Source organism: Zosterops lateralis (genome assembly GCF_965231275.1).
Source record: "Zosterops lateralis genome assembly, chromosome: 24".
Lineage (NCBI taxonomy): Eukaryota > Metazoa > Chordata > Aves > Passeriformes > Zosteropidae > Zosterops > Zosterops lateralis.
In genome coordinates, this window is record NC_139784.1 from 4,094,989 (window position 1) to 4,112,095 (window position 17,107).

General features: G+C 50.2%; 1 protein-coding gene across 1 annotated transcript; it reads left to right on the forward strand.

The window, feature by feature from the left end:
* Positions 1-19: 19 nt before the first annotated feature.
* DNAJC7 (DnaJ heat shock protein family (Hsp40) member C7) lies at positions 20-17,104 on the forward strand (the record flags this gene model as incomplete). Its single annotated transcript, XM_083877569.1, is given in 15 exon segments — positions 20-114; positions 116-244; positions 8,246-8,334; positions 8,578-8,702; positions 8,789-8,902; positions 9,219-9,293; positions 10,786-10,904; positions 11,805-11,958; positions 12,692-12,856; positions 13,874-13,965; positions 15,040-15,113; positions 15,449-15,595; positions 15,795-15,947; positions 16,450-16,512; positions 16,812-17,104. Coding segments are annotated over 15 exon segments (1,632 nt in total). The 3' UTR covers positions 16,850-17,104.
* Between the last annotated feature and the right edge of the window lie 3 nt (positions 17,105-17,107).

Consider the following 17,107-nt stretch of genomic DNA (forward strand, 5'->3'; position numbering starts at 1 on the left):
CCGGTACCGGCCCCGCCCCATGTCGCCGCCGGGCCCCTCCGCGAGCGCCCCCTGCCGGCCGGGCCCCGCCCCGCTCCACCGGCGGAGGCCCCGCCCGTTCCGGCGCTCACCCCGCCCCGCCCCGGTCCGGCCCAGCCCCGCGCGGTAAGATGGCGGCGGCGGCGGCGGCCGAGGCCGAGTGCGATGTGGTCATGGCGGCGCCCGACGGGCCCGGCGAGACCGACAGCGACGAGGAGGCGCGCAGGTAGAGCGGCGGCCCGGGCGGGGAGAGGGCGGCCCCTGTCCCTGCCGGTGGGCGGGCCGCGGCCCGGGGAGGCTGCGAGTGCCGCAGGGCCCGGGACCGCGGTGCAGGGCGGCCGCAGGTGCTCGGCAGGGCCGGGAGCGCGCCCGGGGGCTCCGGTCGGTGCTTGCCCGGGCAGACCCCGCGGGGAAAAGCCTCTGTCCGAGCCGGCCGGGAGCGGCGGCGGCCCGGGGCTCCGCAGCGGGCCCGGCGGGCGGTGACAGCCACGGGCCGCACGCGGCGGGGCGCGGGAGCCGCTGGGTTTGCGGTGCGGTGCCGGTGTGTCCCGGTGTGTCCCGGTGAGCTCCGTGTGCAGCGGAGTTAGAGCAACCCTCCGTTACCGGGGTGTCCCAGAAGTGCAGTTCACACCCTCTGTCCCGGGGCCACACACCCTCACCGGTGTCAGGGGAGCGTGTCCTCCCCCTCGCTGGGGAGGGAAGGATTAAACTCGTGGGAAGAGGAGGCTCCACACTCCTGAACCCTTTGCTGCTTCGTCACCCCATTCCCCTGGTTCCTGGTCCGTTTGAAACCTGCCCACAGTGGGTCTCACTCTGTCCTGCCTTGCTGTGGATAACGGGAAAAACGCCTTGGGCAGAGCCCTGCTCTGGGGATGCTCCATCATCCAGCAGCTCCTGGTTTGTCTGTGCCGTGCCCTGGTGCACCGTGCCCGGGGCAGCTGCCAGTGTCACCTGAGGCAGGAGGAGGTGAAGAAAAACATCTTTCCCGGATGTTTTCCCTCCAGGAATGAGTGATCTGGAGTGCTGTGGGCAGAAAAGTGGGCAGGTCCCTGTCCAGAAAACTCCACTGGTTTTAGTGGCAGGTGCCAGGTTCGTCTCCCAGGGAGCTGGAAGGAAAGAAGGTGAGGCATTTGCTCTGGAAGATGATTCAGTGGAATGAAGAAGAGGAAACAAAACCAAAAGTGTCCGTGGTTTCAGATTCCCGTTGATGGCTCCAGGGATTCTGTGGAGTTGAGGCCTGAGGAGCAGCTCCCTGGGGAGGTCCTGCTGAGCAGGAAAGGAGGAGCTGCTGAGGAGGCACTTGGGGCTCACAGAGCACTGGGCTCGCCCAGCCTGTGAGGCTGGGACAGGCCTGTGTGGGCCCATCACTCCTGCCCCTTGGGCAAGCAGAATGTGCTGTTTGAAATGGTGAAAATTGGCAGAGGTAAAACCCTGGCTGAAGGCACAGGTGTCTGCAGGTAGTGACCTCCAGCTCCTTTCTTCCTTCCCGAGGCCCTGCTGTGCACTGCTTTCATTATGTGCCTTCACGTTTCCTTTTCATGTTCTTTTGGGAATGTTGCACCTTTCCCTGGCTAAAATGGACCTGTATGGGCAGGAGCTGATTCCTTGGCTTTGCTCTGGAGGAGCCAGCCCTGCACACCCCAATTTCTTTGCAGTTCTGTGCATTAATTTCTTCCCTACCCCAGCCCTTCCTGTTTCACTGCAGTAGCTCAGTTGCTCTTGTGAAAATCAGAGCAATAACTGCTGTATTGGGGAGTGGAGCTGAAGCCTCAGAAGGTGTTGGGTGTTTGTGAAACATCCCGGGCCAGGTAAGAGCTGGGTGAGCTCTACATGGGACGCACTGATTTGGTGCAGCCTTTGGGATGTTTCTGTGCTCACTTCCATAAAAATCAGCAAAAATAAGTGAAAACCTTTTCAGAATCCTTTTGACAATTCAGCAACAAGGGTTCCACATTCTGTTGTTTCCATTTAGGGATTATAGTACAGCAGAATATGGATGCTTTGCTCAAGGATTCACCTTTGTCCAAATGCACGATTCTGTTCTCCATGACCTAATAGAACTGGAAAGTTAGAAAACCAGCAAAAGGGGAGATCTGCATTTCAGAATGGCTGTAACTAACGCCCTGAAGCAGCTGCAGACATGCCAGAGGGCTCCCAGGGTATCCAGAGCACAGGAATGGAGTGTGGTCACAGGATAATTATTGTCTGCTGCTGTGCTGCCTCATGGATTGTTGGGGTCCTGGCAGAAAGTGTTGATGTAATTGTGTTAATTTTATCCCTTGGTGCACCAGCGGAGCAGCTGATGAGCAGGACTGAGCCACCCCTAAAAACTCACTTGTTTCTTCATTAATTTTAAAGGTTTCTCACCCATGGGAACAGTTTTTCCCTGCTCCCAGCTGCTCTGTGAGCTTGGGCCCCTGGAGCTTTGCCAGGGAGAATTTCCTTGTCATCTTCCTGGCACCTCTGGGTCTGGCTCCTGTGCATGCTCCAGGCTGGATCTTTCTCCTCCTTCTTCAGCACTGGAGCATGTGGAAGCCTCTAAAGCAGAAATACCTCCAGCTGTTGGGAAAATAGTGTTATGAGATTGCAGAGCCCATGCTGCAGGCTTGGGATGTGTTGGTGCCTCTGTGGGGCATCAGCATTTCCCACAGCAAAGTGACGAGCACAGAGTGACCCACACAGAGTTCTGGAGGTTCTGGGCCTGGCCAAGCTGTGGGGTCACTGGTCAGGTCTGCAGGTGTTACCTGAAGGCTGTCAGACGTTGCTGAGGACCAAGAGGCTTTTCCAGTGCATGAAGTGAGGTGCATCTCAGTGAGGCTCCTTGAAAATGAATAGATGTTTCTTGACAGCTTTTGGGGCAGCACTGGCAGGAGGGGGTGTCATCTGAGGGGCACCAGGTCATTCTGGGATAACCTGGAGAAGGCTCTTCTCTTCCTGTTCTGCTTGTAAATGGGCACTGGGGTTTCCCAGGTGATATGCTGCCCATTTTACTTATCTGGAATTATTTTATGATCTTAGGAGCTTACCAGAAGCAGCAGAAGGTGCTCGTGTAGTTGTTTGCATCTCCATGCATCTGCAGAGCATTTGAATATCTAACTTAGGCAGGTGCTTTATCCAGTAGGAAAAGGTGTTCCATACCTACAGTTTCAGCCTATTTCCTTAACATGAAATGGACTTCTTTAGAGTGAATCATAATGTAGATGTAGTTGTTTTCCCATGGAATTCTTAAGCTGGCTGGCTTCCTTCATTCGAAAGAAATTGCTTCCTTCAAAAAAACCAATCTCAGGCTGATTCTAGACCCTTCCATGGGTTTTCACAAAAGTTACGCCAAGGCTGTGCCAGGCGTGATGGGGGCATTGCTGGGAATTAGGTTAATTCCGAGCTCCGGGAATTACATAACGGCACAATTAAAGCTGGGGCTCGGCTGCTGTTCTTACTCGTGGTTGCAGGGAAGGTTTGGGTCAGTTCTTGGATTTCTTGTGGCATATTTTGGTTCTTGCGACTCTTTTGGTCTTATGAACTTGCCCTCAGGTATGAGGAATGTTCTGAGGCTTTGAGCACCTTCTGGGTTCAGGTTCAGCTCTGCTCTTGGAGAGGCTCGACTCAGCCCTTTGTTACATTTTCATGGGTGAGTCTTTCACCCATCCATGTAGATATTTGGGTGTCCAGACTCGGATTTCCTGGGCTGAGGGTTGTGTTGAGTCTCTGCCATGGTGTCTGTGCTGCCCGCGGAGCAAACCCGCCGGGAGCGCGTTGGGGGGAGCTGATGTGCCAGGAAACAGCTCCACTGTGCCCTCAGCGGGTCAGCACTGCCCTGCCAGGGCATGGGAGTGTATTACACATGAGTGTGTGTGCCCACTGCTCTGCTGTGCCCTCAGCGGGTCAGCACTGCCCTGCCAGGGCATGGGAGTGTATTACACGAGTGTGTGTGCCCACTGCTCTGCTGTGCCCTCAGCGGGTCAGCACTGCCCAGCCAGGGCATGGGAGTGTATTACACATCAGTGTGTGTGCCCACTGCTCTGCCGTGCCCTCAGTGGGTCAGCACTGCCCAGCCAGGGCATGGGAGTGTATTACACATCAGTGTGTGTGCCCACTGCTCTGCCGTGCCCTCAGCATGTCAGCACTGCCCAGCCAGGGCATGGGAGTGTATTACACATCAATGTATGTGCTCTCTGCCCTGCTGTGCCTCAGCGGGACAGCACTGCCCAGCCAGGGCATGGGAGTGTATTACACATCAGTGTGTGTGCCCACTGCTCCACTCTGCCCTTGGTGGGTCAGCACTGCCCAGTCTGGGCACAGCAGTGTGTTACACACAGCATGTGACCACTGCCTGGGGAGCCTGTCCCAGTGCCCAGACACCCTCTGGGGGAAGCACCTTTTCCTAATATCCAACCTAAACCTCCCTCATCCAGCTCCAGCCATTCCCTGGGGTCACTGGTCACCAGTGGTTGCCTCTCTGCAGCCCCTCACGAGGGAGTTGTAAATATGTATTCCTTTATGCCTAAATCCTCACTCAGTGTCAAACCTCACCTGAGGACAGCTCTCTAAAGTGCACCCTGTGTTTCTTTCTGGCACACAGACTGTTTTGTTTGTCTTCCAAGTCCTGAAAGAAGGGAGGAGAGAGTATTGTATGTCCAGGGAAAAACATGATTGCTAATTTTAAGCTATAGACATCTGCCTGCTGTAAACTGAATTGAGATCACCCAACTTATTTTACCCCAGAGGCTGAGTCACATCTGACAGCTGAGAATTTGGGTGGGATTTCAGCCCCAAAAATGCCTGATAAAGGCACCATATCCTATTAAAGAAAAGGCCTCTGCAGGAACTGCACAAAATAGGGAGGTGTGTTACTTTTGCCAGAGCATAACGGGAAAGATTGCTTGGTCAGGACAGGATTTTGGAGCCTTCCTTAAATCCTGGCTATTTTAGGATTTTGCCACCATTTCATAATGGAGGCAGGCAGTGAAGTGGGAGTGAGGGTCAGGAGAGCTGAAAGATAGTGACTCTGCCACCTGCTTAGATGTTGAATTTCTGTCACTGGTGGTATTGCCTTGGCACATGCCTGCCCAGGGGTTGTGCCAGCACACCTGGACCAAGAGCTGCTGGGTTACAGATCCCTAAAGGTTCCCATGACAGAAAATCAGCTGTCTGCAGGAGTCTCATTGGGAGCTGGAGTGGGAGGTGGAAGCCACGATCGGCACTCGAGCGGGGGCAGCGTATGGAAGCTCTGAGGAGGAGGCAGGAGTTGTTAGGCAAGCGTGGGATTGTGTCACTGTGTGCAGGATGGCTTCTCTGAGAGCTGCTGTGCTGGGAACGAGCAGAGACTGAGCTCTCACAGGGCACAGGGAGGTGAAGGAGCCTTGTGCTGGTTCCTCTCTCCCTGAGCAGGCAGTGAGCTCCATCCCCAGAGCCTGAGTGTGCACGGAAGTGTCAGCGCACGCAGCTGCTGTTTGTCTTCCTTGGTCTCAAGCTGTTCCAGAGGAGGTTCAGGTTGGATGTCAGGTGGAATTTCTTCACAGGAAGAGTTGTCAGGCATTTCCCAGGGAGCAGCTGGAGTCCCCATCTGTGGAGATGTTCAAGGAATGACCAGACATGACATTCAGTGCTCTGGTCTGGTTGACAAGATGGTGATAGGTCACAGGTTGGGCTCCAAGATCTCAGAGTTTTTTTCCAACACAAATGATTCTGTGGTGGCAGGTTCTCTGGGGTGACCGGGACCAAAGTACTTCAAGTATTAGAGATGCTGAGAAATACCATAAAAGAGAAAAAAATAATTGCCTCGTTTGCAAGGACAGTCACTCCCACCAACCCCTCCTGTGCCTGTGGTGCATGTGAGTGATGAAAGACAAGCTTCTTACCCAGCTCCTTGGTGCAGCTCTTCTCCGTTTCTGTGTCCAGCATGGAGCAGCCCTGCAAAGACACCGACCCTGTCACAAAGACACCCATTCAGCTGGGGGCGTATTTTTAGCAAAGCACGATTCTTCTTCAGTGTCAAAAGTAGCAAGTGGGGAGCGCAGGCCCCAGCAGCGCAGGAGGCAGAATGAGCTCATTGAGGCCGCAGCATCTGTTGGGGTGAAACAATCCCCAGTGAGATCAGGGGCTGCAGTTCTCCTTGTTGGAGCCAGAGCCGTGGTAAACAAGGGCTGTGTGCTCTGTATGTCATCAGGGCACAGCAGGGCAGAGCTGCTTCTGTCCTGGCTCTGGAGCTCAAGCCCAGCCTGACAGCTCCAGCAGGTCCTTTGCCTTCATGCTGTGGAGGTGATTTGCTTTCACAATTTTCATCATTAAGCCTTAGGCCATGTGAGCAGCAGAAATACCTGTGCTCTCCTTTCTGCCAGTGTCACCCGAGGCACTGTGATTTGTTGATACATTGATCTGTATTAAAATACTTAAAAGGAAAACAGACCGATAAAAAAGAGTAGAGAAACAGTCATCCTTGTGTGGGGGTGTTTCTCTGGCATCTCAAACTGCCGGTGCTTTCTGAAAATTGGTTTTGCAGGGGTTATGTTTTCTTTCTCGCATTTTCCCAGCTCTTCCCAGCAGTTTGTGGCAGATGGGATGCTCTGGCAGGCAGCCTTTAGTGTGTCTATTAGGTGGTAATTCCTCATGACAGGACAGGTAAAATGGCTGAAAGATTTGTGACTCAGCCCACTGTTGTGCTGGACAGGTTGTGGTGGTGGCTCAGGTGAATTCTGCCATTAGGACTGTTCACCCATTTCTTTAGACTGTGCAACAGAGACCTGAGGGAAGGAACTTTTATAGAATCTATGATTTTCTTTTCTATTTGTGATTACAGAAACAAGAGAACAGTGAAACTCTTTACTGCCTAGGCTCCAAAAGTGCAGAAATGCTGAGTAGTTTTTCCACTGTATTTAGATATTTGATCTGTAATATTCAAAAAAGGTGGTTGTGTTTGGGAACATTTTAATCACGCAAAGTTTGCATCCTGATGCTTGTGATAAGGATCAATCCCACAGGCATATCCTTGTTGCACATCATTGTAGCTGGGAGGGTGCAGAGCTCCTGGGACTGTGGTGGGTACTGGCTGCTGAGGAAAAGCCAGACTGGAACACCTGCCTCAGGCTGGGGCTGAGGAGGGATGGCAATTTCCCATCTCCGATGGGTGAGTTCATCATTTTCTGGAGCAGGGTGGGAGGAGCTGACCCGAGAGCCAGGACAAGGCCCTTGAGGGGATGTGTGCCACCCCCTTGCTCTGCTGCAATTCTTACCCATCTCATCTCATCCCTGGGTTTAACTCCAGCAGTGCTGTGGCTGGACTCAGCTGGGGTGTAGCCCACAGCAAAACTTAAAACTGAAAGTGAAGAGCACACTTCCCAGCTTCCAGTGTCCATTGTTCTGCCAGCTGGGAAATCTGTGATGGCTCAGTGAAAACAACCCCTGCATGAGGTGGTTGTGTGGGAACAGCCAATGGCAGCCTGAGCAAGGCTGAAAACATGGGAACTTGTTCCAACACAATTTGCTTTGTTCTCTCCCAGGTCAGCCTGCTGAGCACTGCTCACATTTGCTGTTCCTTCACTGTGATGTGCTCTTCCTCTTGCCCTGTGAAAGGCTGAAAGGAGATCAAGGAGGAGAAGGGTGTTGGTTTCCCTCAGGGGAAGCTTTGCTTTCGAGAGTTTAAGGGAAGCTGCTTTAAACCATATGTTGTGTGTTTTAAAAAGTCCCAAACTGTCTCTGCAAATGCTTGCTCTTGAGTGTGAGGACTATTTCTAGACCTGTTGCCAAGGCAGTGCCAGGCTTCTGTTGCAGGCTTGTACCATATTTTCTCTTTGATTTAGCTGTCTTTTGAATGTGGAAATTGTTCTTGGCTCTGGTTCGTAAGTATGTGGGACTCCTGAAAGAGCCAGCACTGTCTCTTTTGTTCTGAGGTGCAGCACCTTGCAGGAGGGGGCTGTTGGATGAATTCCATACCAGGGAGTTCTGATGGACTCTCTGAGGGGACTCAAAGGTGGCTTTAGGCTTCTATTGCATCCCTGTAAAATTTGGCCAGGGAATATCCCTGAGTATCCTGGGTGAAGTGCTGGAGTGTCTGGGAGGCAGCAGGAAATGGGGTGTGCTGGGCAGTGTGTGCTGAGGAGATCTCACGAGAACTTACATTTGGAGCATTAAACAGTTATGCTGAGGTTGCTTGGGCATCAAATGCTTGTCATGGTCACAATCTGTCTAGTGCTCAGTTCTTCTGAAAATGTGGTGTTTTGCTTCCTTTCAGAGAAGCAGAAGCATTCAAGGAGCAGGGAAATGCATACTATGCCAAGAAAGATTACAACGAAGCATTCAACTACTACACAAAAGCCATAGGTGAGAACAGCTGATAATATCAATCTTTACTGAATACCATGTCTAAAATTGGAGCTGGTTGTTGATTTCAGACATACCAGTGGTGTTTCTGACAGCACATGCTGAATGAAAACCTCTTGCCTGCTTTAATTACCTTGGGAAATGTCACCAGATCGATAATGCCAGTCAGGGCCAATGTTCTTAAGTGCCACAAGTTGTGCAGCTACTGTGTTATGCTGATAGTGAGTCTTGCATTGTCTCCAGATACATGTCCCAATAATGCCAGTTATTATGGGAACAGAGCTGCCACGCTCATGATGTTGGGGAGGTTCCGAGAAGCACTGGAGGATGCTCAGCAATCAGTCAGGTTGGACGACAGCTTTGTACGGGTACGTGGAGATCTTCAGGCACCTCTTTCAGTCCCTTGTCTGCACCTGTTACAGCTCTTGCAGCTCCCTTTTACCTGTGTTCCCAGGGCCATCTCCGGGAAGGGAAGTGCCACCTTTCCCTAGGGAATGCCATGGCTGCCAGCCGCTGCTTTCAACGAGTTTTAGAACTGGATCATAAGAATACCCAGGCACAGCAGGAGGTAAGAGGATCTTCAGGTTTAACTGTCCCCAGTAGATGCTGAGGAGGCTGAGCTGGCCAAAGGAGAAATGGAGAATAGTGTAAGGCAGCTGCCACTGTTATGTCCCTTTCACAGGGTACATTTTCCTGGACTTCCAGTTCAGTCACTTTGTTTCAAACTGATTTTAATGCTGACAAAAGTATTCATGTAATCTGTGTTATTGGTCCGTGGTCTGCAGTACTTTTGGCTCTGACATTCAGGGACTGGCTGTTCAAATGCTGCTTGGTGGCATTTCAGAGCAGACTGTCCTGCAGCACTCGTGTGTTCTGTCTTTCAGCTGAAGAATGCCACGACTGTGCTTGAGTATGAAAAAATAGCTGAAGTGGATTTTGAGAAACGGGATTTCAGGAAGGTGAGATTAACTTGTTTGGTGTGGTCTTATATAAGAACTGGTGTGTTCAGCATGGCCCAGGCAGGTGTGTGGCTGGTTTCCTTGCTGGGTGTTTGGGAGGTGCTGTGCTGCATCTGTTGGAGCAGGGCTGGCTGGCGAATGGTGTAAGCTCTGAAAGTGGCAGAGCTCATGGTCCCTGAGCACTGACCGAATGACAAGTGGGGAGGTGACTGGCTCAGGCCAACCCTCTGTCACTGTTTGCTTTTCAGGGTGAGTGGAGTAATGATTGAGCTGTTTGAGACAGATTTTGTCAGCAGCAGCATTTGATCATGCTTTGCTCCTGAAATGCATATCCAGGATTCTTCTTTCTCAACTCTTCGAAAGGAAAGAAAAAAAAGGCAGGCTGTGTGCCAGCCAGAGAGTCGTACAAGGAGGAATGCAGATCTGCATGGGGCATTCTCCTTACAGCTTCCAAATCTTTCTTCCCAAGGATTGTAACAGGATGCAGCTGGTACTGACCTGATAGAACAAGAAATGACACCATAAAATCTGAAAGGCACCAGGCACTTCTCATGCAACTGTTTCTGTGCAGTGGATGCATGTAAGGCTCAGATTTATCCCAGAAAGGAGATTGTCTGGTACATTGAGCTCATTGTTCAGGTCACTCTTAGGCTAAACTCAAGATTTTGGAAGGGTAAATCCCAGCTTGGTATCACCTAATTCTGAGAAGTAAATGGGATGTGTAATCAGTGTGAATTTCCTGTGTGGGAATTGCCCTGCCTGTATTGCACGTTCTGGGCATCTGCATCTGTCCCTTACTTCCCCAGTCCCACTTCACTGGGGAAGCTAACATGAAACGTGATCTTTGTTTCTGGAGAGATGCTCCTGCCTCACCCAGGAGCCCTTGGCTCTGGAGGACAGTGCTTCCCACAGCAGGGCCCCGTGATGTCACGGGCTGAGGAGCAGATGAACCTTGGGAACAATGCCCCGTTCTTGCACAGATGTCCCCACCAGAGTGCAAGGATGGAAAAGACCCATTAGATCACCCTGCCCATGGCTGTCAGGCCAGTGGAAGATCAGCCCTTGCACTGTAGTTTTTTGTGTTTTGTCCAGTCCAAACTGTCTCAATCTATTGAATTTCTGTCCTTCCCACGTGTCTTTATACTGCAGGAAACAGGGGCAGGATTGTCCTTCCTGGCCCTTCCTTTAGGGCTTACAGTTTAGAGGACTTAAAGGGATGGACCTCCTACAGGTGTCCCTAGAGTCTTGTGTAGTGCTGTGTTGCAGTAACACAGCAGATGCCTCAGACCTTGGCACACAAACCCCTTTGAAAGGTACAACCTGCTTATGAGGAAAATTTTCCAATGAAATGTCTCTCCAGCAGCAGTGGAGGTGGGTGTCTGCACGCTCACCATCCTGGTCAAACACAAGTCTCAGGCGTGGGACAGCTGTTCAAACCAGGCCCTTGGCTCTTAGCTGTGCTCACTCAGGCCTGTGGTTTCTCCCACCCCAGGTTGTGTTTTGCATGGATCGTGCTTTGGAGTTTGCTCCCGCATGTCACCGGTTCAAAATCCTCAAGGCCGAGTGTTTGGCGCTGCTGGGCCGGTACCCCGAGGCACAGTCTGTGGCCAGGTGAGTGTCCCAGGGCTGGGGAACACCTGGTGGAGTGTCCTGGCTGCTGCCTGTACTCCATCCTGGAATAAGTGAGGGAATATAAAATACCAATATTCCGTAATGTGTGTTGTGATGGGGAGGGAGTGTGTGAATTTGTCCCCATTAATTCACAGAATGATTAGGTTAAAAGAGACCTTCTAGATCGTCGAGTCCAACCCAGCCCTAACACCTCAACTAAACCATGGCACTGAGTGCCACATCCAGTCTTTCTCTAAACACATCCAGGGGTGGTGACTCCACCACCTCCCCAGGCAGACCATTCCAGTACTTTATCACTCTTTCCATGAAAAGCTTTTTCCTAATATCCAACCTATATTTCCCTTGATGCAGCTTGAGACTGTGTCCTCTCGTTCTGTTAATTGCTGCTTAGAGAAAGAGACCAATCCCCACTGGCTGCAGCCACCTTTTAGGAGGTTGTGGAGAGTGATAAGGTCATCTCTGAGTCTCCTTTTCTCCAGGCTAAACAACCCCAGCTCCCTCAGCTGTTCCTCACAGGGTTTGTGTTCCAAGCCCCTCACCAACCTCATTGCCTCCTCTGGATATGCTCAAGTGTCTCAATGTCCTTCCTAAACTGAGGGTCCAGAACTGGACACAGCACTCAGTGCCCTTCCTAAACTGAGGGGCCAGAACTGGACACAGCACTCAAGGTGTAGTCTGGGTGTGGCCTGAGTGTTCCTGGGGAGCTGCATCCACACCCCATTCACAACCAGCCATCCTGCTTGAGGAGCCTTCTGTCCTTTTGGCTTATCTGTACCACAGAATTATTAAAATAACTGATTACCTTAGTAGAGAAAGGTGCTTGTGGAGGTCAGAGGGAACCAGGAATAGGAAGATTTCCTTTATTGCTGTGTGTTGCAGTGATATCCTACGGATGGACTCGACCAACGCTGACGCACTGTACGTCCGTGGGCTGTGCCTGTACTACGAGGACTGCATTGAGAAGGCTGTGCAGTTCTTTGTGCAGGCCCTCAGGATGGCCCCTGACCATGAGAAGGCTTGTCTTGCCTGCCGGGTGAGTGCTGGGGATGGGGCTGCAAAATCACTGAGATTTGGGGTTTTTTTAAAACCCAACGCATAGTTTGGTTTTGCTGGATCAATCCCTTCTCCCTCCCTCATCATTTTTTTTTCCCAGATTTCCAGGAGCAGGCAGTGTCAAACCCTTCCCAAAGACAACCAGCTGCTGCCTCAGATAAAACCAAGCTCCTAGAAACTGTTTCTCAGCAGATTGTGATACTTTCAAGCAGCCTTCCCTTCACTCTTTTTTGTTCCCTGGTCAGAGGAGCAACAAAACCAAATACTTTGGTTCTAAAGGAACTCCTGACTTCCAGGTCCAATATCCAGGTCACCACCCTGACTTTCATTAACACTGTTCCTTTGTGTTGCTCTTTCCCTGGTGTGATTCTTTCACCAACTTTAAATCTGTTCATGTGCTCTCAAAAAGTGAGCCCCCAGTCCTTTTATTTTAATCCATAAATGTACTGCAGTGTCATATTCTCATCTTAAAAATTAGGCAACCTTTTTCCTATGGAGGATGCCTGGCACTGGCTGTTCCTTAGTGCTTCTCTTGGGGGCAAACCAAAGTTCTTCCAGATCATTTCAGCTGCTGGAGCAAGGCTGTGACTTGTATCCTGCAGCAATGTCTGAAACCACATTAGAACTCTTAATGTCTGAGGACCCTTGTTTGGCAGAACAAGGTGCTTGGTCCCCTTGGCCTCGTGTCCTTACCCAGGTGTGTTTCCTTTCAGAATGCCAAAGCACTTAAAGCGAAGAAGGAAGACGGGAATAAAGCGTTCAAGAAAGGCAACTACAAACTAGCATATGAACTATACACAGAGGCATTAGGAATAGACCCAAATAATATCAAAACAAATGCCAAACTCTACTGTAACAGAGGGACGGTTAATTCAAAGGTAAGGGATGGTCACCTGGGAGGTGTCTGTTGCCATATCCCTCACCTTGGCAGTGATAAATTGCAGATCAGTTATTCTGGAAAGCACAGGCCCCCCTGGCTGCTGGGCAGCTGCATCTCTGAGGCCATGGGCAGTGTTTCAGGGTTTTGTGCTTGCACAACACTTGGATCAGTTCCTAACAGCCAGAACTCAACTCCTGTAGAAACAAAACTCAAATACTTGGTCTGCATGGAGTGGGAGGGAGAGGAGGGACGTGCTTTAGCCTTATCTTAGCAAAAAGCACCCCTGTCTCTGTTTGTTTCCTTCCCAGGAATGAGCAGATGTATTTTCTTACTCTTGTAAATCATGTCTTGCTTTGTGTTTTTATGTTAACAAAAAAAAAAAAAAAAAAAAAAAAAAAAAAAAAAATTTAAAGCACCATGACATTTCAGCTTTGCTGTTGAATTTTAGTCCTGCTCTATCCAGAGAAACAGCCAGTTATGTGACAGTGCTCCCAATTTCCACTCTGTATCCTCTGGGCATTTTTCTTCTTCAGCTGTCCCAGTGTTGCTACTGCTTGCCCAGGCACCCCCAGTTGGTCAGAGAGACAGACTGTTCCCAAAACCTGGGAAGTGGATGAGCTGGAGGCCACGTAATGGATGTCTCACGTGTTTGTGTCTGAAAACAAGCAATGCTTTTTCTTAAAAATATTTCTTTAAATATTTTTAGGTTTATCTTTCTGCCCAGGAATTAGTTTGAACACAGAATTGGGATTGTTATCAGGAGGGCCCTTAGTTTTGATGGCATTTCTTACTCAGAAGTACCACATAGCTCTGTCATATCATTGGCCAAGCTTCTGATTTTTTTCTCAGAGAACAAAAGCTCTGTGTTTGGGGGAAACTGAAAAAAAAAAACCTAGACAGAGACACAGAAAACAGTGAGATTTTCCCAGATTCTTCACACCTTTCATTTGCCTAAAGTCATGACGCAGAATTTGTTCTCTGTATGGGGTTCACTCACTTGTGTCTGATGTTGCAGCTTAGGAAACTTGAAGAAGCAATCGATGACTGCACGAACGCAGTGAAGCTGGATGACACGTATGTCAAAGCCTACCTGAGGAGGGCACAGTGGTGAGTGCACCTTGGCATTGGGCACCTAAGCAGGTGTGTGGGCAGGAGCGTCCTCCTGGCAGTCCTGAGAGACAGGATCACAAATCTGGAGCTTAATTGAATAGAAGGGGTGGAGCCCTGAATTTATTCCTCTTCCTTATGCTGCTGAGGAGATGGGGGTAGCTCTCTGTGGCCTCTCCTGCCTGCCAGGATCTGGCACTGCCTTTTGATGGTGTATTTATAGAATCATTTGGGTTGGAAAAGACCTCCAAAATCACTGGTGCCAACCTTTGACTGATTACTGTGTTGTCAACTAGACCAGAACACTGAGTCCCACATCTAGTTGTTCCTTGAACATCTCCCAGAATGATGACTCCACCACCCTCCTGGGCAACCCGTTTCAATGCCTGACCACCCTTTCAGTGAAGAAATTCTTCCTCATGTCCGATCTGAACAGGATTTAGGGCGGATTTGTTCTAAAACTTGACTTGACTTACTGTGTTTATAGACACTGTGTTTGTAGATGTTCTGTCCCAGACAGCCCCTCTCTCTCCATGTCTGCCATGGCAAATTTACAGTAGTTGGAAAAGAGATGGAAAAGGACCTCCAAGATAATATTTTCCAACCTCCCATTTCTGTAATTGCTCAGTTACAGTGAGTAGACAATGTGTGAGTAAGGCTAAGGGGTGACAGACAGACATGTCCCTTGGAGGTGCCAGGGTTGTCACTCCTGACCAGCACTGCCAGTGTGTAGCTCTGTGCCAGCTCTGACCCTGCACCAGCTTCCTGGAGCTCAGGCTGGCTGGGATCAATTCCTGCAGCTGCATATTGGAATTATCAGGTTGTTAAAACAGAACTTGTGCTGCCAAAGGAGTTCACAGTGTCCCCTTGGAGCCCAGAGTGCAGGTTCCTGTGCCAGGGTTTCCCACAGGTGTCAGGGCTCCCAGCAGCAGCCCTGTGTGGGCTCCTCTGAGGTCTGATCTGCTGCAGTCCAGAGCACTTCTCTTAATCCACATCCACCCAGACAGCCTGTACTGAACCCCTTTTGGTTGTTCCCGTGGGGGACACCTTGGCCACCAGTGTTTCTTTCCACAGTTACATGGACACAGAACAATATGAAGATGCTGTAAGAGACTATGAGAAGGTTTATCAGACAGAGAAAACAAAAGGTGAGCAGAAGGGCACTCTGTGTGCACAAGTTTCCTCTGAACTGGCAATTTTTTTGTTGTTCTTTTTTCCCCCCCACAATATGCTGTGATTTGCAGCCTAATACCCCAGCAGGACAATATGGAGAAGCCCTCAGAAGCACTGGAAATGCCTGTCCCTGGTCTGGTTTCTTTCCCAGCACTGAATGCTGAGATAATTCAGCTTGTGTCTAAAGCAGTGCACTGAGTTCAGAATGCCTGGTTTTGGTTCTTGTTTTGACTGTCCCCTTGCTTTTTGAGTGGCCTGAAGTGGAAGGGATGAAATAACTCCTCCCCTGTGGTGTTGTGCTCCTTTCCAGAACACAAGCAGCTCCTAAAAAATGCACAGGTGGAACTGAAAAAGAGCAAACGGAAAGACTACTACAAAATCCTGGGGGTGAACAAAAACGCCTCTGAAGATGAGATCAAGAAGGCTTACAGGAAACGAGCACTAATGCACCATCCAGGTACCCACAGCAGTCCTTATGTGCCCTGTGCAGCCATCACTGAGGCAGAAGTGCATGTGGAAGAGGGAATTTCTGGGAAATAGCAGCTCTGACCCCACATATCTGGAGCATGTTGTGGGACAGGAGCTTGGAAATGTTTAACATTATCCATTTGCACTAGAAATTAAAAGCTTTTTCCTGCTTGTTTGTGTATCCCCAGACCGACACAGTGGAGCAAGTGCAGAGGTACAGAAGGAAGAAGAGAAGAAATTTAAGGAGGTTGGTGAAGCCTTTACCATCCTGTCAGATCCCAAGAAGAAGGCTCGCTATGACAGTGGGCAGGATTTGGAAGAGGATGGATTAAACATGGGAGGTCAGTGCTCTTTACAATACTCTGCCATGGCAGCCTTTAACAAGATCAGACCCTTCAGAGTCTGCCTTATCCCCTAAAGCAAGCCTCCTGGTGGGAATGGTTCCATGAATTTACTTGGTTTGGTCCCTGACAGCATTAGGATGGCAGAGCTGAGCATTTCTAGTTGGGTGGGATACTGGTGGGTGTTGTCCTTGGCTCAGCTAGTGGGCAGGGGCTGCCATTAGGCAGAAATCTGTCACAGGATGTGTTAAACACTGTAATTGTGAGTCCCTGAATGCTGCTTATCCAGATCCTTGGGCTGCCCCATAGCAGGTTCTTTCTGGGACAGCTGCTTTACCTGTTTGTGGTCACTGCATGGCCCCAGGTGCTGGGAGCCAGCCCTGTGCCCCCTGCTTAGCCACTCTGAGACACTGTCTGGACCCTCAGTGAAGTAACAGCTCCTGAACTGTGGGAATGTGATGGCTTTTCACTGCAGCTCATTAATTCCTTCTCTTCCCTATAGAATTTGATCCAAATAACATCTTCAAGGCCTTCTTCAGCGGGCCAGGGGGCTTCAGCTTCGAAGGTAGGTGAGGTGTTCTCCTCCCAGCCTTGGAATCGTAAGTACACAGATCCCCTGGCAGGGCAGCTGGGACTCCCAGTGGATGTGCTGCTTGAGGAGAGCATTTGGCTGTTGCACAAATCTAAGAGCTTTTACGAAGTTCTGCCAGCACAGTGTCAGCTGGTAGCTGGTTCCAAAGCCACAAACCTGGGGGCTCCTCTTTTGGAGCTGTATATGAGCTTGGCCACCCGTGTGCTGCTTAGGATTGCACTAAACCCATTTGGATTTGAAAAGTCCTGATTATCTTCCATTTTCTTTTTCAGCTTCTGGGCCTGGAAATTTCTTTTTCCAGTTTGGCTAAGAAGCAAACAAACACAAATCAAACCACACATACCTGATCTGCTTCTTTTAACCTCGAATACGGACAGCCCCAGACTCCTCCTCCATCACGTCTCGTTGTCCTTCTTAGAGCAGTTTCATTTCTGGGTTGGAGCCTCTGTTTGTGTGTTGTGTGTGTGAAGAGGAAACCAGCTCGGGAGGGGAAGGCTTGTGAATTTTGTTTTACTGTTAACTTTATTAAAAAAAAAAAATAAAGCTTTGAAACTTTTGGTCCCTCCAT